General features: G+C 41.6%; 1 protein-coding gene across 3 annotated transcripts in view; it reads left to right on the top strand.

Annotated features, from left to right (window-relative positions):
* The window catches only part of LOC128691788 (protein masquerade-like), a 143,493-nt gene that overhangs the window by 43,405 nt on the left and 78,676 nt on the right, over window positions 1–21,412 (top strand). The window contains exons 2-3 of one of the 3 annotated variants that reach the window (XM_070101062.1): window positions 6,551–6,703; window positions 20,201–20,262. The exons of 1 other annotated variant lie outside the window; for it this stretch is intronic. In XM_070101062.1, the coding sequence (XP_069957163.1) occupies window positions 6,551–6,703; window positions 20,201–20,262 (215 nt within the window). The remainder of the gene's footprint in view (window positions 1–6,550; window positions 6,704–20,200; window positions 20,263–21,412) is intronic. One more of the 3 variants, XM_070101063.1, reaches the window with a different exon arrangement.

Raw genomic sequence — 21,412 nt, 5'->3', positions numbered from 1 at the left:
GTAGTTGTGTGTTGCTACACTAGTGAGTGTAGTTGTGTTGCTACACTAGTGAGTGTAGTTGTGTGTTGCTACACTAGTGAGTGTAGTTGTGTTGCTACACTAGTGAGTGTAGTTGTGTGTTGCTACACTAGTGAGTGTACTTGTGTGTTGCTACACTAGTGAGTGTACTTGTGTGTTGCTACACTAGTGAGTGTACTTGTGTGTTGCTACACTAGTGAGTGTAGTTGTGTTGCTACACTAGTGAGTGTACTTGTGTGTTGCTACACTAGTGAGTGTAGTTGTGTGTTGCTACACTAGTGAGTGTAGTTGTGTGTTGCTACACTAGTGAGTGTAGTTGTGTTGCTACACTAGTGAGTGTAGTTGTGTTGCTACACTAGTGAGTGTAGTTGTGTGTTGCTACACTAGTGAGTGTACTTGTGTGTTGCTACACTAGTGAGTGTACTTGTGTGTTGCTACACTAGTGAGTGTAGTTGTGTTGCTACACTAGTGAGTGTACTTGTGTTGCTACACTAGTGAGTGTACTTGTGTTGCTACACTAGTGAGTGTACTTGTGTTGCTACACTAGTGAGTGTAGTTGTGTTGCTACACTAGTGAGTGTACTTGTGTGTTGCTACACTAGTGAGTGTACTTGTGTGTTGCTACACTAGTGAGTGTAGTTGTGTTGCTACACTAGTGAGTGTACTTGTGTTGCTACACTAGTGAGTGTAGTTGTGTTGCTACACTAGTGAGTGTACTTGTGTGTTGCTACACTAGTGAGTGTAGTTGTGTTGCTACACTAGTGAGTGTAGTTGTGTTGCTACACTAGTGAGTGTACTTGTGTTGCTACACTAGTGAGTGTACTTGTGTTGCTACACTAGTGAGTGTAGTTGTGTTGCTACACTAGTGAGTGTACTTGTGTTACTACACTAGTGAGTGTACTTGTGTGTTGCTACACTAGTGAGTGTACTTGTGTTGCTACACTAGTGAGTGTAGTTGTGTTGCTACACTAGTGAGTGTACTTGTGTGTTGCTACACTAGTGAGTGTACTTGTGTGTTGCTACACTAGTGAGTGTAGTTGTGTTGCTACACTAGTGAGTGTACTTGTGTGTTGCTACACTAGTGAGTGTACTTGTGTGTTGCTACACTAGTGAGTGTACTTGTGTGTTGCTACACTAGTGAGTGTACTTGTGTGTTGCTACACTAGTGAGTGTACTTGTGTGTTGCTACACTAGTGAGTGTAGTTGTGTTGCTACACTAGTGAGTGTACTTGTGTGTTGCTACACTAGTGAGTGTACTTGTGTTGCTACAATAGTGAGTGTACTTGTGTGTTGCTACACTAGTGAGTGTAGTTGTGTTGCTACAATAGTGAGTGTACTTGTGTGTTGCTACACTAGTGAGTGTAGTTGTGTTGCTACAATAGTGAGTGTACTTGTGTGTTGCTACACTAGTGAGTGTAGTTGTGTTGCTACACTAGTGAGTGTACTTGTGTGTTGCTACACTAGTGAGTGTAGTTGTGTTGCTACACTAGTGAGTGTACTTGTGTGTTGCTACACTAGTGAGTGTAGTTGTGTTGCTACACTAGTGAGTGTAGTTGTGTGTTGCTACACTAGTGAGTGTAGTTGTGTTGCTACACTAGTGAGTGTAGTTGTGTTGCTACACTAGTGAGTGTAGTTAAGTGTTGCTACACTAGTGAGTGTAGTTAAGTGTTGCTGCACTAGTGAGTGTAGTTAAGTGTTGCTACACTAGTGAGTGTAGTTGTTGCTACACTAGTGAGTGTAGTTGTGTTGCTACACTAGTGAGTGTAGTTGTGTTGCTACACTAGTGAGTGTAGTTGTGTTGCTACACTAGTGAGTGTAGTTGTGTTGCTACACTAGTGAGTGTAGTTGTGTTGCTACACTAGTGAGTGTAGTTGTGTTGCTACACTAGTGAGTGTAGTTGTGTTGCTACACTAGTGAGTGTAGTTGTGTTGCTACACTAGTGAGTGTAGTTGTGTGTTGCTACACTAGTGAGTGTAGTTGTGTTGCTACACTAGTGAGTGTAGTTGTGTGTTGCTACACTAGTGAGTGTACTTGTGTGTTGCTACACTAGTGAGTGTACTTGTGTGTTGCTACACTAGTCAGTGTACTTGTGTGTTGCTACACTAGTGAGTGTACTTGTGTGTTGCTACACTACTCAGTGTACTTGTGTGTTGCTACACTAGTGAGTGTACTTGTGTGTTGCTACACTAGTCAGTGTACTTGTGTGTTGCTACACTAGTCAGTGTACTTGTGTGTTGCTACACTAGTGAGTGTAGTTGTGTTGCTACACTAGTGAGTTTACTTGTGTGTTGCTACACTAGTGAGTGTACTTGCGTGTTGCTACACTATTGAGTGTAGTTGTGTTGCTACACTAGTGAGTATAGTTGTGTGTTGCTACACTAGTGAGTGTACTTGTGTGTTGCTACACTAGTGAGTGTACTTGTGTGTTGCTACACTAGTGAGTGTAGTTGTGTGTTGCTACACTAGTGAGTGTAGTTGTGTGTTGCTACACTAGTGAATGTACTTGTGTGTTGCTACACTAGTGAGTGTACTTGTGTGTTGCTACACTAGTGAGTGTACTTGTGTTGCTAAACTAGTGAGTGTAGTTGTGTGTTGCTACACTAGTGAGTGTAGTTGTGTGTTGCTACACTAGTGAGTGTAGTTGTGTGTTGCTACACTAGTGAGTGTAGTTGTGTTGCTACACTAGTGAGTGTAGTTAAGTGTTGCTACACTAGTGAGTGTAGTTGTGTTGCTACACTAGTGAGTGTAGTTAAGTGTTGCTACACTAGTGAGTGTAGTTGTGTTGCTACACTAGTGAGTGTAGTTGTGTTGCTACACTAGTGAGTGTAGTTGTGTTGCTACACTAGTGAGTGTAGTTGTGTGTTGCTACACTAGTGAGTGTACTTGTGTTGCTACACTAGTGAGTGTAGTGTTGCTACACTAGTGATTAGTTGTGTTACACTAGTGAGTGTAGTGTTGCTACACTAGTGAGTGTAGTTGTGTTGCTACACTAGTGAGTGTAGTTGTGTGTTGCTACACTAGTGAATGTACTTGTGTTGCTACACTAGTGAGTGTAGTTGTGTGTTGCTACACTAGTGAGTGTAGTTGTGTTGCTACACTAGTGAGTGTAGTTGTGTTGCTACACTAGTGAGTGTAGTTGTGTTGCTACACTAGTGAGTGTAGTTGTGTTGCTACACTAGTGAGTGTAGTTGTGTTGCTACACTAGTGAGTGTAGTTGTGTGTTGCTACACTAGTGAGTGTAGTTGTGTGTTGCTACACTAGTGAGTGTAGTTGTGTTGCTACACTAGTGAGTGTAGTTGTGTTGCTACACTAGTGAGTGTAGTTGTGTTGCTGCACTAGTGAGTGTAGTTGTGTTGCTGCACTAGTGAGTGTAGTTGTGTTGCTGCACTAGTGAGTGTAGTTGTGTTGCTACACTAGTGAGTGTAGTGTGTTGCTACACTAGTGAGGGTAGTTGTGTTGCTAAACTAGTGAGTGAAGTTAAGTGTTGCTACACTAGTGAGTGTAGTTGTGTTGCTACACTAGTGAGTAGTTAAGTGTTGCTACACTAGTGAGTGTAGTTGTGTGTTGCTACACTAGTGAGTGTAGTTGTGTTGCTACACTAGTGAGTGTAGTTAAGTGTTGCTACACTAGTGAGTGTAGTTAAGTGTTGCTACACTAGTGAGTGTAGTTAAGTGTTGCTACACTAGTGAGTGTAGTTAAGTGTTGCTACACTAGTGAGTGTAGTTAAGTGTTGCTACACTAGTGAGTGTAGTTAAGTGTTGCTACACTAGTGAGTGTAGTTGTGTTGCTACACTAGTGAGGGTAGTTGTGTTGCTACACTAGTGAGTGAAGTTAAGTGTTGCTACACTAGTGAGTGTAGTTGTGTTGCTACACTAGTGAGTGAAGTTAAGTGTTGCTACACTAGTGAGTGTAGTTGTGTTGCTACACTAGTGAGTAGTTAAGCGTGTCCGCACCAGTGGAGTGTAGTTAGCGTTGCCACACCAGTGCCGTTGTAAGCCCTGGTTGCTACACCGAAGTGAGCGTTAGCTGTGTTAGCTTGCCACCTAGTGTATGAAGGTGTTGCTGGCACCATTGGAGCAGTTGCCTGGCGCCACACCAGTGAGAAATGCTGCTACACCAGTTGAGTGCAGAAGTTGGCCGCTGCACCCAGTGGAGTGTAGTTGTGTGTACACCAGCCAGAGTGGCCGTGCCAAGCCGCCACCAGTGAAGGCATTTGCAGTTGCCACACCAGTGGCGGCTGTGCTGCTACACCAGTTGAGTGTTAGCTGTGTCAGCCACCTCCAGTGAGTGTGTAAGTTGCAAGCTTGCTACACCAGTAGTGTAGTGTAGTTGAGGTGTTGCCATACACCAGTGAGCAGAAGTTAGCAAGTTCCATATTAACCAGCGAAGCAGTAGGGGTTATGTCGCTACACCAGTTGAGCAAGGAAGTTACAAGTCGCCGCACACCTATGAGTGTAGTTATAAGCTGTTGCCACACCAGTGAGTGTAGTTGCAAGTTGCCTACACCAGTGGAGTGTAGGGTTATGTTGCTATACCAGCGGGAGTGTAGTTAAGGTTGCCTCACCAGTGAGTGTAGCTTGTGTTCGCCACACCTCAGTGAGTGTGGTTAAGGTTACACACCAGGAGTGGTTATGTTGCTGCCACTAGTGAGGTAGTTATGCCTCCGTACCAGGAGGAAGAAGGGTTGCCTACACCCTAGTGAGTGAAGTTATGTTGCTGGCTGCCTACCAGGTGAGCGGAAGTTGTTAACATACCCAGGTGCGTGTAGTTGTTGCCACACCATGAGTGTAGTTACGTTGCCAGACCTTGAGTGGTTATGCTTGCCTACACCTAGCGTGAGTGTAGCTTGAGTGTTCGCCTACACCAAAGTGGCGTAGTTGAGGGTTGCTAGAACCAGTTGGAGCGTTAGTTGAGGTTGCCACACCAGTGAGCGTAGTTAGCGTTGCCACACCATGAGCGCGTAGTTGAGTGTTGCTACACCAGTTGAGTGAAGCGAGCGTTGGCTACACCAGTGAGTGTAGGCTTGCGGTTGCTACACCTAGTGAGTGGCAAGTTATGTCTCGCACCAGGAGTGTTAGCCTATGTTGCCTCAACCTAGTGGAGTGTAAGTTGTTGCCACACCAGCGGAGTGTGGCCTGTGCTGCCACACCAGTGAGTGTAGCTTAAGTGTTGCTACACTAGTGAAGTTGACAGTTGGCTGGCCAATTCGTGATGTTAGCTGTTGTTGCCACAACCTTAGTATGGTAGGCTGTTGTTGCCGCACCTACAGTGAGTAGTTGTGCGGTTGCCATCTAGTGAGTTGAGCAAAGGTTCACACCAGTGAGTGTGAAGGTTGCAAGGTTACGCCAGTGATGTAGCTACCAGCTGCGCAGTAGTGGAGTTGTAGCTTAAGGTCCAATACACCAGTGAGCGTAGTTAAGGTTGCCACACCAGTGAGTGCCAAGTTGAGTGTTGCTACACTAGTGAGTGTAGTTGAGTGTTGCTACACTAGTGAGTGTAGTTGAGTGTTGCTACACTAGTGAGTGTAGTTGAGTGTTGCTACACTAGTGAGTGTAGTTGAGTGTTGCTACACTAGTGAGTGTAGTTGAGTGTTGCTACACTAGTGAGTGTAGTTGAGTGTTGCTACACTAGTGAGTGTAGTTGAGTGTTGCTACACTAGTGAGTGTAGTTGAGTGTTGCTACACTAGTGAGCGTAGTTGAGTGTTGCTACACTAGTGAGTGTAGTTGAGTGTTGATACACTAGTTAAGTGTTGATACACAGCTACAAGTGTAGCTGTCTATCAAGTGTAGCAGTAAGTTGTGTGTGTGTGTGTGTGTGTGTGTGTGTGTGTGTGTGTGTGTGTGTGTGTGTGTGTGTGTGTGTGTGTGTGTGTGTGTGTGTGTGTGTGTGTGTAACCAGGCTAGGTAGTGAGTGTGACCAGGCTGGCCAGGTAGTGAGTGTGGCTAGGCTGGCCAGGTAGTGAGTGTGGCTAGGCTGGCCAGGTAGTGAGTGTGGCTAGGCTGTCCAGGTAGTGAGTGTGGCTAGGCTGTCCATGTAGTGTGGCTAGGCTGTCCAGGTAGTGTGTGGCCAGGCTGGCCAGGTAGTGTGTGGCTAGGCTGTCCAGGTAGTGAGTGTGGCCAGGCTGTCCAGGTAGTGAGTGTGGTCAGGCTGTCCAGGTAGTGAGTGTGGCCAGGCTGGCCAGGTAGTGAGTGTGGCCAGGCTGTCCAGGTAGTGAGTGTGGTCAGGCTGTCCAGGTAGTGAGTGTGGTCAGGCTGTCCAGGTAGTTAGTGTGGTCAGGCTGTCCAGGTAGTGAGTGTGGCCAGGCTGGCCAGGTAGTGAGTGTGGCCAGGCTGTCCAGGTAGTGAGTGTAACCAGGCTGTCCAAGTAGTGAGTGTGGTCAGGCTGTCCAGATAGTGTGGCCAGGCTGTCCAGGTTGTGAGTGTGGCCAGGCTGTCCAAATAGTGTGGTCAGGCTGTCCAGGTAGTGTGGCCATGCTGTCCAGGTAGTGAGTGTGGCCAGGCTGGCCAGGTAGTGAGTGTAGACTCTATTGCAGCGCTGCTGGACTCACTGGCCACGGCCACCGAGACAGAGCAGTGCCCGGGGAAGTGCTTGCACGCCCTCGCTGCTCTAGTCTGTCACGAGGTGGTGCCCGGACCCGACCTCTGTCCCCCAGGCAAGGAATGCTGCCGGCCAAGGACCCATCCAGGTGAGTCAGCCTCACCTCAACCCACTCAGGTGAGAGTCACTTCAACCTCACCCCACTCAGGTGAGACCACCACTCTAACCTACCTCACCTCATCCATCACTTCTTTCACGTTACACATGGAGACATAAAATCCTCATCTTCTTTTCAGAATGACATGACTTCTTAGTGTACGATAGAAGGTATTGTCTACACTTACAATAGACACTTCGTGCTCTATTATAGATAAGGTTTGGCTTTGTGTAGAGCGCTTTCAAACTGTTTTGCTCTGCTAGCTTCATGGAGAGCTGTGTTTGGCTCTGTATAGAGCATTATCAAGTCATGCTTGGTTCTGTGTAGGGTTTTATCAAGTCTTGTGTCGCTCTGTAGTTTTAGCAAATGATGTTCATCTATGCATAGAGCTTTATCATGTTCATTTCTGTATAAAGCTTAATTAAGTCATGTTCATCTCTGTGCACAGCTTTATCAAGTTATGTTCATCTCTGTGCAGAACTTTATCAAGTCATGTTCATCTCTGTGTAGAGCTTTATCAAGTCATGTTCATCTATGTGTAGAGCTTTATCAAGTCATGTTCATCTCTGTGTAGAGCTTTATCAAGTCATGTTCATCTCTGTGTAGAGCTTTATACAGTCATGTTCATCTCTGTGTAGAGCTTTATACAGTCATGTTCATCTCTGTGTAGAGCTTTATCCAGTCATATTTGATTTTGTATAGAGGTTCGTCAAGTCATGTCTGTCTCTTTGTAAAGCTTTACCAAATAAATACCTTGCTGTGTAGAGCTTTTTCAGGTCATGTTTAACTCGGTATAGAAATGTGTCAAGTCATGACATGATAAGTTTCACTTAGAGCCAAACTTTGTCTTTAATAAAAGTTTGGCGTGTACCAAATATGTTTCTTTAGTTCATTTGTAATATAAGATAATTTCCAGTTATGTGAGTTTACTGGAGCTTACACCAGGTTGATGTTGCGAGGTGTAAGAGTTTGTCTTGCAGTGTCTTTCCTGTGTTGCAGTGTTACAACACTGGCTGTGTCGGCAAGTGGGGAGAGAGAAGCTCTGTGTTACATGTATTCGTCCTGGGATGGAATGTATCAACTATTAACACAGATATACCACCTGATAAGGGAAGCGAACTCTCTGACTCTGAGGTTAAGTTCTAGGAAGATCAAAATGTTGGTTAAAGAGAGAGGTCCAGAGGTGAGGCCAGGGCGGTAAATTTATTAAGTTTTACATTAAACTGATTTAAAATAGTTTGAATTGGGGGAGGAAAACGTTTTTAATAGAATAGCGAGTGATGGGTCCAACAGCCAGCACGTACATTGTTGTATATATTGATGCTAGATGACTGGTGACAGTCTCTAGGTTCCTGAGTTTGGTATTGTTGTGAAATATCTCTGCTGATCCTCGGTTCAGGACACGGGAGTCTATCCTGCGGTGGATGACGTATTCACTGTTGATATCATAAGTAAGTAAGTAAGTAAGTTTATTCAGGTATACACAAATACAGTTACATAGAATTATCATACATAGCAGCATATGTGTAGAGAACCTAGGATAACCCAAAAAAGTCAAACAGAGTGACTTATTTCCATTGGGGTCCATCCATCGTGTATTTGTGTCCCTGAAGGAGACTTTGAAGATTATTCCTTGTCTCTTCAGTGTGAACCTGTACATAGAGCAAAACATGACATAAACCTCTAAATGGAGATGAAATACTGCAGTATTTTTTTTTTTTGGGGGGGGCAGGTTTCTGAGGCTTGGGAATTTATGGTTTAATACTAACAACAGCCGAGTTCATACTGGTTTTACGAAAAAAATGTGAGTGGTGAATATAGAGACGATGAAGAACAAGACGAGGGTTGACGTTGGGGCAGTGAGTGGTGAGTCAGTAGTACATTCATCTTGCATGACGTGTGACAACCACAGACTCCTCCATGTATATTTGCTCATTTGCCAAGAATTCGCCATCACAAATATTGAGGCGCGAAAAAGGCAGCCGATAACCCCAGTAGAAATAAGCCAGACAGTCTGGTGGTATGGCTACATTGAGCTATTTTGGGTTACCAACCCTCCGGGTTAATAAAGTGAAGAAAATCTTTGTGTGACGAAACTAACTCTTGGTCTCTAAGTCGTGATGGGAAAAAATTGGAATTAAATCATTCTTGGTAGACAACAGCAAAAGCCGACGAGTGGAAATGAAGACACATGTAGCAGAGAATCTTTTATACAACGTTATAAAGCCCAGGCTTGGATGAAAAGTTGCATTAAAGCATAATCTGTTGCTAGTATTTTCATATTCTCTCATTCTTATTTGTGGACTTCCGGTAAGCTCTGTGTTTGTGTTACTTTCCTTGATGAGGAAAACGTCAAGAAATGGAAGAGAGTTCTTGTTTTCCCCCAGAGTGAACATTATAGACGATTCCATTGGGTTGAGATTATCCAGTGAAGGTTGATATGCCTAGAGATGATGACCAGAACATCATCCACCTCACGTGATGTGTGGAGTAATGGTATTGAACGGGACTTTTCCGTGATGATTTAATTGATTTCTTATCCCTTCACCATGTCAACAAACATGGCGTCGTCCTGGCTTTGTGCTTCACACTCTCAGGATTTGCAACGACGAATTCTTGGCATGCGAGCAAAAATACACCGAGGACGTTTTTGCTGTCTTGAAGTTTCCTCTACACGTGATCTACACCCTCAAGAGGAAGGCCCTGTTAGGTCACACAAGTCTCCTCCCCACAGGACAAGCAGCTGCGCCTGTTGCCCCCATTTTTCATAAAGTCAACACTAACGTGGTTGTTACTGTTAAGCCATAAAGATATCACCAGACCTCATAGACCCGAAACACCACTACTGACAGGGGTGTAAAGTATTCCTTGCGGGGGATGCAGCAAGATTTACGTTGGGAAGCCAGGTATGACTCTTCAGACTCGCCTTCAAGAACACGTGCAGGATGGATGATATGACAATGTATGTGTTGTCCACCGCAGGATAAACTCTCAAATTATAAACTAAAGTCAGCAGAGCAAGGTGTTTCAGGAGGACAGCACCAAACACAGGATCCTGTAAATGGTCAGACGGATCATCTTACTGAGACCATTAAGCACAACAGGGGAATGATATAACGGTATGCAATATCGGCAAGTTGAAGAATAAGACACATGTTCAACACTAGGAATCTTTACTGACGAAACGTTCCGCTTGCGCTGTAGGCTTTATCAGTTGAATACAGAGATGAATTACGCTCCTGGAGAGAGCAACTTCTGTGGAAGATGAAGTAGACGAGTAGAGAGGTAGTTCGGTGTATCAGGCCATCAGTCTTGGTGAAAGATAATCAGTCTCTTAGATTCAAACAGAAAAAACTCACTCTCAGGTAAGGAGAGAGCGGGTAAGTGGCGATAGGCGAAGAAAAGAACCAGAGAAGAATGTCTTTAGTTGTATAAACAGAGCCAGGACTTAACCCAGCAGCGGAGTACCTTATAGCGAAGAGTAACAACCTTCAGTCTGGGGACAGCTGGTAGGAGCCTTAGTCATAAAGTTCAGTGTACTGGTTTGATCCATTCTTATTTTGTTAGGTACGTGAGTGTGCATATTTGTTGAAGTCTTCTTTGAACTGTTTCACATCATCTTGGATTTGTGAAGTTGTATGGGACAACGGTCGTGTATTTGACAGTTCTAATGCAGAGTCGAGGCTGGAGTTCTTGGGTGAACATGGTATTCTTGTTCGTAGATGTAGTGGAGACTTGTAGATTTTTCCAGGTGAGGCCAGAGGTGTGGTTGTCTGCTTTAATTTCTTCTTCAGAGGTATGTGAATCTTGATATTCAGGCAATGTTGTTATGGTTATGGAGGTGGCGGCAGACAGGCAGGGCAGGTGGAGTGGCTTGGATTTCTTGGGAGGCTGAGGCTGGTAGGTTTGGAGTGGCTTGGGCGGCAGTGAATGGAGGGGCAGCAGCGATTGGAGGATCTGTTGGAACGGTGATTCCTCCTATATTGTGGAGGATTTTTAGTATGTCTGGACAGTGTGGTATCGGACGCGTCAGGCTGGGCAGGTGGTTGGTGGTAGAGTTGAACGTCCCGGGAAAAGCTGTGTTTTGAATGTCTGCATAGATCATGGAGTACATGATCTTGATGGAAGGATTGTCCTGGAATGTTGGAAGAGTAGTGATTGCGGAGGCTGGTTGTTGGGTTATTAGGAGAATCTTCTGAGTATCATCCTGGAGTCGAGTGATGGTAACATCGGTCGGTGTCTTGATGGAATTAAGTTTCTTTCGTTTCTTGACTTTTTTCTTATATATATCCTCAGTGACCATTTAGCTGCAAGCGTGTGATAGTTACTCAGGAAGTTGACATTTTGGCTGAATGGTTGAGGTGCAGTCTGTGTGTGTCCTTTGTTGTCACTGTTGTTGGAACATTAGTTCTGCTCCTTCAGTGGACAGTCCTTAGCGAGGTGTATATAAGTAGCAGTTCCAGCACGGGGTAATGTGAGGGTAGCGCTCTGGCTGCATATTTCTGGAGTTGACCTGGTATAGGAGATTCGGAGACAGACGTTGAGTGTTGGTGAAGTCATGGAGATCTCGGAGGAAGCGGTGGGTTTTTTTTATGATCACATCAATAGTAGCCTAATCGTTTTAGTCTCTAATTAGGTTTTTTTTCAGTTCGGTCGGTGATTGGTAATGTCGCGATCTAGCCTCTTAACACTTACTGATTTTGAGGTGAAGCAGCTAGGGGATGAGGTCACAGATGAGCTGCGCCCACCAATGGAAGTAGGTCATGCTAAACAGTCGTTAGCCAAAGGAATTGCTGAAGACATCTTTGTACCAAGATTCCATTTATATGATACTTGTCTGATGCTACAACATGACGGAATCTTCATAAAAGAGATACGTTCAGCAACACTTTTTGCTAACATCAGTTTAGTACAACCTACTTGGACTAGTGAGTCCAGCTCACCTGTGACCTCATTTCCAAGCTGCTACACTTCATCTTCCAGAATATAAGCCTCTGGCTACAAGCTTCTACTCTAGGTTAAGAGACTGATTTTCTTGCATCAAGGATAGACTGAGACCTCAGAATCCCTCTCCACTCTGTCTAGATTCCTAGTGTTGCACCTGTCTGTCTTCTTAACAATGGAATGTACTTGTTGGCTGGAGACATCACTCACAAAATCCACGAGTCCCTCACATCATCCACGAGTACCTCACATTATCCACGAGTCACTCACGTCATCCACGCGTCACTCACCTCATCTCTTACCTCATCCTTGGACCTTTATATATATATATATATATATATATATATATATATATATATATATATATATATATATATATATATATATATATATATATATGTATATGTATATTGAAAGAATTAAGAGTAAGACGGAGAATAGGATAGCAGATGAACAAGGAGGCTTTAGGAAAGGTAGGGGGTGTGTGGACCAGGTGTTTGCAGTGAAACATATAAGTGAACAGTATTTAGATAAGGCTAAAGAGGTCTTTGTGGCATTTATGGATTTGGAAAAGGCGTATGACAGGGTGGATAGGGGGGGCAATGTGGCAGATGTTGCAGGTGTATGGTGTAGGAGGTAGGTTACTGAAAGCAGTGAAGAGTTTTTACGAGGATAGTGAGGCTCAAGTTAGAGTATGTAGGAAAGAGGGAAATTATTTCCCAGTAAAAGTAGGCCTTAGACAAGGATGTGTGATGTCACCGTGGTTGTTTAATATATTTATAGATGGGGTTGTAAGAGAAGTAAATGCGAGGGTCTTGGCAAGAGGCGTGGAGTTAAAAGATAAAGAATCACACATAAAGTGGGAGTTGTCACAGTTGCTCTTTGCTGATGACACTGTGCTCTTGGGAGATTCTGAAGAGAAGTTGCAGAGATTGGTGGATGAATTTGGTAGGGTGTGCAAAAGAAGAAAATTGAAAGTGAATACAGGAAAGAGTAAGGTTATGAGGATAACAAAAAGATTAGGTGATGAAAGATTGGATATCAGATTGGAGGGAGAGAGTATGGAGGAAGTGAATGTATTCAGATATTTGGGAGTGGACGTGTCAGCGGATGGGTCTATGAAAGATGAGGTGAATCATAGAATTGATGAAGGGAAAAGGGTGAGTGGTGCACTTAGGAGTCTGTGGAGACAAAGAACTTTGTCCTTGGAGGCAAAGAGGGGAATGTATGAGAGTATAGTTTTACCAACGCTCTTATATGGGTGTGAAGCATGGGTGATAAATGTTGCAGCGAGGAGAAGGCTGGAGGCAGTGGAGATGTCATGTCTGAGAGCAATGTGTGGTGTGAATATAATGCAGAGAATTCGTAGTTTGGAAGTTAGGAGGAGGTGCGGGATTACCAAAACTGTTGTCCAGAGGGCTGAGGAAGGGTTGTTGAGGTGGTTCGGGCATTTGGAGAGAATGGAGCGAAACAGAATAACTTCAAGAGTGTATCAGTCTGTAGTGGAAGGAAGGCGGGGTAGGGGTCGGCCTAGGAAAGGTTGGAGGGAGGGGGTAAAGGAGGTTTTGTGTGCGAGGGGCTTGGACTTCCAGCAGGCATGCGTGAGCGTGTTTGATAGGAGTGAATGGAGACAAATGGTTTTTAATACTTGACGTGCTGTTGGAGTGTGAGCAAAGTAACATTTATGAAGGGGTTCAGGGAAACCGGCACGCCGGACTTGAGTCCTGGAGATGGGAAGTACAGTGCCTGCACTCTGAAGGAGGGGTGTCAATGTTGCAGTTTAAAAACTGTAGTGTAAAGCACCCTTCTGGCAAGACAGTGATGGAGTGAATGATGGTGAAAGTTTTTCTTTTTCGGGCCACCCTGCCTTGGTGGGAATCGGCCAGTGTGTTAATAATATATATATATATATATATATATATATATATATATATATATATATATATATATATATATATATATATATATATATATATATATATATATATATATATATAAATATAAATGGACAAGTTCTGCCCATATATATATATATATATATATATATATATATATATATATATATATATATATATATATATATATATATATATATATATATATATATATATATGTACACTTGATATAGTTCAGTTTTAAACAAGATGTTATAGCAGTATTGATTAAGACTTCCATTCAACGTTATCTCAATAAGTTGATATTGTGGAAACGTTTCACCACACAGTAACTTCATCAGTCCAGTATAAAGAATTATGATGAAGATCAGAAGGAGTTTGAGGTAATCAGTCCCTCAGCCTTGAGGCTGGAGGGACTGATTACCTCAAACTTCTTCTGATCTTCACCATTTTTCTTCATATTGTACTGATGAAGCCACTGTGTGGCGAAACGTTTCCACAATAAAGATACCCAAGAGTTGCACATGTGTCTAATTTATCAACATATTTCTCTCACAACACTGGTGTAGCTTGGAATTTCCTAGGTTCACCTGGGTACTAGTTACTATATTTAGGAGGGAGCGCTTAACCTGTAGGGGTTATACAGAGCCAAGTGAATGAGAAGAAGTCAAGTTGTATCGAAGGAAGAGAACACAAGTTCAGTTTGATGGATCAGTATTCCCTCACTAACAAGTACTGTGATGGAAACAACTCACCTGATACATTATATACCTTCCTTATCTTGTATAACTTAAATTTTTGCCTTACAGAAAACCTAACTTGTTATTGACTGTCAACTTTTTGTTCCCACATTATGTAGTAAGTAAACACTCTTGTTCGTAACTTTTATAAGGTAAATGGTGTAGCTTTCTCTTCTGTGTTCTGTCAACCATGTCCATGGTGTAAATCTTGTGTTGAACAACCTCTGTCTTCACTGTTCTCTCAACATTATTTATGGTGTAAATCTTGTGTTGAACAACTTCTGTCTTCACTGTTCTCTCAACATTATTTATGGTGTAAATCTTGTGTTGAACAACCTCTGTCTTCACTGTTCTCTCAACATTATTTATGGTGTAAATCTTGTGTTGAACAACCTCTGTCTTCACTGTTCTCTCAACATTATTTATGGTGTAAATCTTGTGTTGAACAACCTCTGTCTTCACTGTTCTCTCAACATTATTTATGGTGTTAATCTTGTGTTGAACAACCTCTGTCTTCACTGTTGCTAACATTACTGATGGTGTACATATCGAGTACCATAATCCCTCCTCTATCTTCTCTCTTAATACAATAATTTAATAAACATCTTTGTATTCTTAACATTTAAATTTGTACAAGACTTTGTTAGTGTATGATTGTGATGGTGTCTTTATTAAGTTAAGACAGTCGCAGCCAACATGCGACGCACTTCACTACTGTGTGAGGCCATGATTGTGATGCTGTCTTTATTAAGCTAAGACAGTCGCAGCCAACATGCGACGCACTTCACTACTGTGTGAGGCCATGATTGTGATGGTGTCTTTATTAAGCTAAGACAGTCGCAGCCAACATGCGACGCACTTCACTACTGTGTGAGGCCATGATTGTGATGGTGTCTTTATTAAGCTAAGACAGTCGCAGCCAACATGCGACGCACTTCACTACTGTGTGAGGCCATGATTGTGATGGTGTCTTTATTAAGCTAAGACAGTCGCAGCCAACATGCGACGCACTTCACTACTGTGTGAGGCCATGATTGTGATGGTGTCTTTATTAAGCTAAGACAGTCGCAGCCAACATGCGACGCACTTCACTACTGTGTGAGGCCATGATTGTGATGGTGTCTTTATTAAGCTAAGACAGTCGCAGCCAACATGCGATGCACTTCACTACTGTGTGAGGCCATGATTGTGATGGTGTCTTTATTAAGCTAAGACAGTCGCAACCAACATGCGATGCACTTCACTACTGTGTGAGGCCATGATTGTGATGGTGTCTTTATTAAGCTAAGACAGTCGCAACCAACATGCGATGCACTTCACTACTGTGTGAGGCCATGATTGTGATGGTGTCTTTATTAAGCTAAGACAGTCGCAGCCAACATGCGACGCACTTCACTACTGTGTGAGGCCATGATTGTGATGGTGTCTTTATTAAGCTAAGACAGTCGCAGCCAACATGCGACGCACTTCACTACTGTGTGAGGCCATGATTGTGATGGTGTCTTTATTAAGCTAAGACAGTCGCAGCCAACATGCGACGCACTTCACTACTGTGTGAGGCCATGATTGTGATGGTGTCTTTATTAAGCTAAGACAGTCGCAGCCAACATGCGACGCACTTCACTACTGTGTGAGGCCATGATTGTGATGGTGTCTTTATTAAGCTAAGACAGTCGCAGCCAACATGCGACGCACTTCACTACTGTGTGAGGCCATGATTGTGATGGTGTCTTTATTAAGCTAAGACAGTCGCAGCCAACATGCGATGCACTTCACTACTGTGTGAGGCCATGATTGTGATGGTGTCTTTATTAAGCTAAGACAGTCGCAACCAACATGCGATGCACTTCACTACTGTGTGAGGCCATGATTGTGATGGTGTCTTTATTAAGCTAAGACAGTCGCAACCAACATGCGATGCACTTCACTACTGTGTGAGGCCATGATTGTGATGGTGTCTTTATTAAGCTAAGACAGTCGCAGCCAACATGCGACGCACTTCACTACTGTGTGAGGCCATGATTGTGATGGTGTCTTTATTAAGCTAAGACAGTCGCAGCCAACATGCGACGCACTTCACTACTGTGTGAGGCCATGATTGTGATGGTGTCTTTATTAAGCTAAGACAGTCGCAGCCAACATGCGATGCACTTCACTACTGTGTGAGGCCATGATTGTGATGGTGTCTTTATTAAGCTAAGACAGTCGCAGCCAACATGCGACGCACTTCACTACTGTGTGAGGCCATGATTGTGATGGTGTCTTTATTAAGCTAAGACAGTCGCAGCCAACATGCGACGCACTTCACTACTGTGTGAGGCCATGATTGTGGTGGTGTCTTTATTAAGCTAAGACAGTCGCAGCCAACATGCGACGCACTTCACTACTGTGTGAGGCCATGATTGTGATGCTGTCTTTATTAAGCTAAGACAGTCGCAGCCAACATGCGACGCACTTCACTACTGTGTGAGGCCATGATTGTGGTGGTGTCTTTATTAAGTTAAGACAGTCGCAGCCAACATGCGACGCACTTCACTACTGTGTGAGGCCACTACAGTAAGATTTTCCACACCTGAGTAGCTAGCACAAATGAAGTTACTAGACCATTGGTATCTAACTCGCCGTCACTACGCTTCTCTTAACTAACACAGTTCCTGCTGTCTGCTGCTGACTTATTCACTAACACACACACTGCATGTTTATCTAATTTATTATTATTATTATTATTATTATTATTATTATTATTATTATTATTATTATTATTAGTACTAGTAGTAATAATATGGGAAAGCAGTAAACTCTTAAAGGTAATTACAGAGAATGTAGTAACTAGATTTGATTCAAGGAAAGGCTGAGTGCTCAGCTTCCTTGGATCAGGAGTCCTTCAGCAGCATTAGGGGATAATATTTTATTGTATAAAGAACAATTAACATATTTACTGTAATATTGATAAATATTTTATTACTTTATTATTATTATCTCCAGGTACTTATAATACTGTTGTTTTTATTAATGTTAAATATTGGTAATACTGTTGTCTTTATTACGTAATGTTAAATATTGGTAATATTGATGTCTTTATTCATGTTAGGTACTGGTAATAATGTTGTCTTTATTCATGTTAGGTACTGGTAATATTGTTTTTATTCATGTTAGGTACTGGTAATACTGTTGTTTTTATTCATGTTAGGTACTGGTAATACTGTTGTTTTTATTCATGTTAGGTACTGGTAATATTGTTGTCTTTATTCATGTTAGGTACTGGTAATACTGTTGTTTTTATTCATGTTAGGTACTGGTAATACTGTTGTCCTTATTCATGTTAGGTACTGGTAATACTGTTGTCCTTATTCATGTTAGGTACTGGTAATACTGTTGTTTTTATTCATGTTAGGTACTGGTAATACTGTTGTCTTTATTCATGTTAGGTACTGGTAATACTGTTGTTTTTATTCATGTTAGGTACTGGTAATACTGTTGTTTTTATTCATGTTAGGTACTGGTAATACTGTTGTTTTTATTCATGTTAGGTACTGGTAATACTGTTGTCCTTATGTTAGGTACTGGTAATACTGTTGTCTTTATTCATGTTAGGTACTGGTAATACTGTTGTCTTTATTCATGTTAGGTACTGGTAATACTGTTGTCTTTATTCATGTTAGGTACTGGTAATACTGTTGTCTTTATTCATGTTAGGTACTGGTAATATTGTTGTTTTTATTCATGTTAGGTACTGGTAATACTGTTGTCTTTATTCATGTTAGGTACTGGTAATACTGTTGTCTTTATTCATGTTAGGTACTAGTAATACTGTTGTCTTTATTCATGTTAGGTACTGGTAATACTGTTGTCTTTATTCATGTTAGGTACTGGTAATACTGTTGTCTTTATTCATGTTAGGTACTGGTAATACTGTTGTCTTTATTCATGTTAGGTACTGGTAATATTGTTGTTTTTATTCATGTTAGGTACTGGTAATACTGTTGTCTTTATTCATGTTAGGTACTGGTAATACTGTTGTCTTTATTCATGTTAGGTACTAGTAATACTGTTGTCTTTATTCATGTTAGGTACTGGTAATACTGTTGTCTTTATTCATGTTAGGTACTGGTAATACTGTTGTCTTTATTCATGTTAGGTACTGGTAATACTGTTGTCTTTATTCATGTTAGGTACTGGTAATACTGTTGTCTTTATTCATGTTAGGTACTGGTAATATTGTTGTTTTTATTCATGTTAGGTACTGGTAATACTGTTGTCTTTATTCATGTTAGGTACTGGTAATACTGTTGTCTTTATTCATGTTAGGTACTAGTAATACTGTTGTCTTTATTCATGTTAGGTACTGGTAATACTGTTGTCTTTATTCATGTTAGGTACTGGTAATACTGTTGTCTTTATTCATGTTAGGTACTGGTAATACTGTTGTCTTTATTTGTCTTTATTCATGTTAGGTACTGGTAATAATGTTGTCTTTATTCATGTTAGGTACTGGTAATATTGTTGTTTTTATTCATGTTAGGTACTAGTAATACTGTTGTCTTTATTCATGTTAGGTACTGGTAATACTGTTGTCTTTATTCATGTTAGGTACTGGTAATATTGTTGTCTTTATTCATGTTAGGTACTGGTAATATTGTTGTTTTTATTCATGTTAGGTACTGGTAATACTGTTGTCTTTATTCATGTTAGGTACTGGTAATACTGTTGTCTTTATTCATGTTAGGTACTAGTAATACTGTTGTCTTTATTCATGTTAGGTACTGGTAATACTGTTGTCTTTATTCATGTTAGGTACTGGTAATACTGTTGTCTTTATTCATGTTAGGTACTGGTAATACTGTTGTCTTTATTCATGTTAGGTACTGGTAATATTGTTGTTTTTATTCATGTTAGGTACTGGTAATACTGTTGTCTTTATTCATGTTAGGTACTGGTAATACTGTTGTCTTTATTCATGTTAGGTACTGGTAATACTGTTGTCTTTATTCATGTTAGGTACTAGTAATACTGTTGTCTTTATTCATGTTAGGTACTGGTAATACTGTTGTCTTTATTCATGTTAGGTACTGGTAATACTGTTGTCTTTGTTCATGTTAGGTACTGGTAATACTGTTGTCTTTATTCATGTTAGGTACTGGTAATACTGTTGTTTTTATTCATGTTAGGTACTGGTAATACTGTTGTCTTTATTCATGTTAGGTACTGGTAATACTGTTGTTTTTATTCATGTTAGGTACTGGTAATACTGTTGTCTTTATTCATGTTAGGTACTGGTAATACTGTTGTTTTTATTCATGTTAGGTACTGGTAATACTGTTGTCTTTATTCATGTTAGGTACTGGTAATACTGTTGTCTTTATTCATGTAAAGTACTGGCAATACTGTTGTCTTTATTCATGTTAGGTACTGGTAATAATGTTTGTCTTTATTCATGTTAGGCACTGGTAATAATGTTTGTTTTTATTCATGTTAGGTACTGGTAATACTGTTGTCTTTATTCATGTTAGGTACTGGTAATACTGTTGTCTTTATTCATGTTAGGTACTGGTAATACTGTTGTCTTTATTACTGGCTAGCAGACCCAAGTCGATTATAATCTGCATGTTAATGGTGGTAATAATAGCAGTAGTGGTAGTATCGTATTATTATTATTATTATAATCAAAAAGAAGCGCTAAGCCACAAGGGCTATACAGCGCTGCAGTATCGTAGTAGTAACAGTAATAGTAACAGAACTAAGCTATGTAGATCGGCACGAGTGGAGGATCAGTGAAGCTTTTTGTAACCACCACATAGATGGTGTTACATTGCAGTAATTAACAGAAAGGTGGTGTTACATTGCAGTGATTAACAGAGGTGGTGGTGTTATATCGCAGTAATTAACAGAGAGGTGATGTTACATTGCAGGCAGCAGCAACACTGACCCAGTGACGGACTCAACCGTGGATGTCACAGACGATACTCAAGAGGTTTGTACCTTAGTCTCTCTCTCTCTCTCTCTCTCTCTCTCTCACACACACACACACACACACACACACACAAGAATGAAGGAACACTTCAGCAGGTCTACTGGCCCATATTAGGCAAGTTCTTCTCAAATCCAGCCATTCTGATTTATTTCCAAACCTGCCCAAGAAATTAGGTTCAGTACCTCATGCTAGGCAGGTGGTTACCCAACTCGACCCTTCTCACTCGTATAATTGTCAAAGTTATTTGTAAAACTAGCCAAGGTTTTGGCTTGTATGAGCCTTCGTGGCAGTGTTTTTCCACTCTTCGACAACTCTGAAAAACCAGTCTTTTTCCTGCATCCTTTCTAAATCTAAATTTATCTAAATTAAATTCGTTATTTCGAGTTATTTATTGATTCGGTAACTTCAGTACTTTGTGTGGAAAAGACACTTATGTACAGTTCAGGGCATTTATTAGAAGGAACGTTTCGCCACTAGTGGTAAAACGCTTGCTCTAATAAATGTCCTGAACTGTACATAAGTGTGTTTTTCCACATCTTGTGTATATCACCATACCATTTTTTCAGCAGTTTATATCAGTTTTGTTTGTGTCTTGTCTTTCACTTATACGTCTTTCAAGAGAGTGGTGGTTCAGGGCTCTCAGTCTTTCCTCGTAAGAGACTCTTTATGCAGTGAATTAATTTTGTCGGCGCCTCTCATAAGATTTAAATTTTGCCGCCGAAGTGGCCCTTATCCATCCTGTGGACGGTAGCGCAAGAACATATGAATACACAAAAGGCCCAGGAACTAGACCCCAAAAGGGCTTGGTAGATAAGACACATAGGCAACAGTTAGGCAACTTTATTCCGAAACGTTTCGCCTACACAGTAGGCTTCTTCAGTCGAATACAGAAAGTAGGCAGGAGCAGTAGAGATGTGAAGACGATGTAATCAGTCCATCACCCTTGAAGTCGTAGAATTTGAGGTTGTCAGGGTGATGGAGACTGATTACATCGTCTTCACATCTCTACTGTTCCTGCCTACTTTCTGTATTCGACTGAAGAAACCTACTGTGTAGGCGAAACGTTTCGCAATAAAGTTGCCTAACTGTTGCCTATGTGTCTTATCTACCAACCTGTCGGTATTGTATACCATTTTGATGCCTAAAAGGG

This window comes from Cherax quadricarinatus, chromosome 75 (genome assembly GCF_038502225.1).
Source record: "Cherax quadricarinatus isolate ZL_2023a chromosome 75, ASM3850222v1, whole genome shotgun sequence".
Lineage (NCBI taxonomy): Eukaryota > Metazoa > Arthropoda > Malacostraca > Decapoda > Parastacidae > Cherax > Cherax quadricarinatus.
This window is presented reverse-complemented; position numbering and strand designations above follow the sequence as displayed.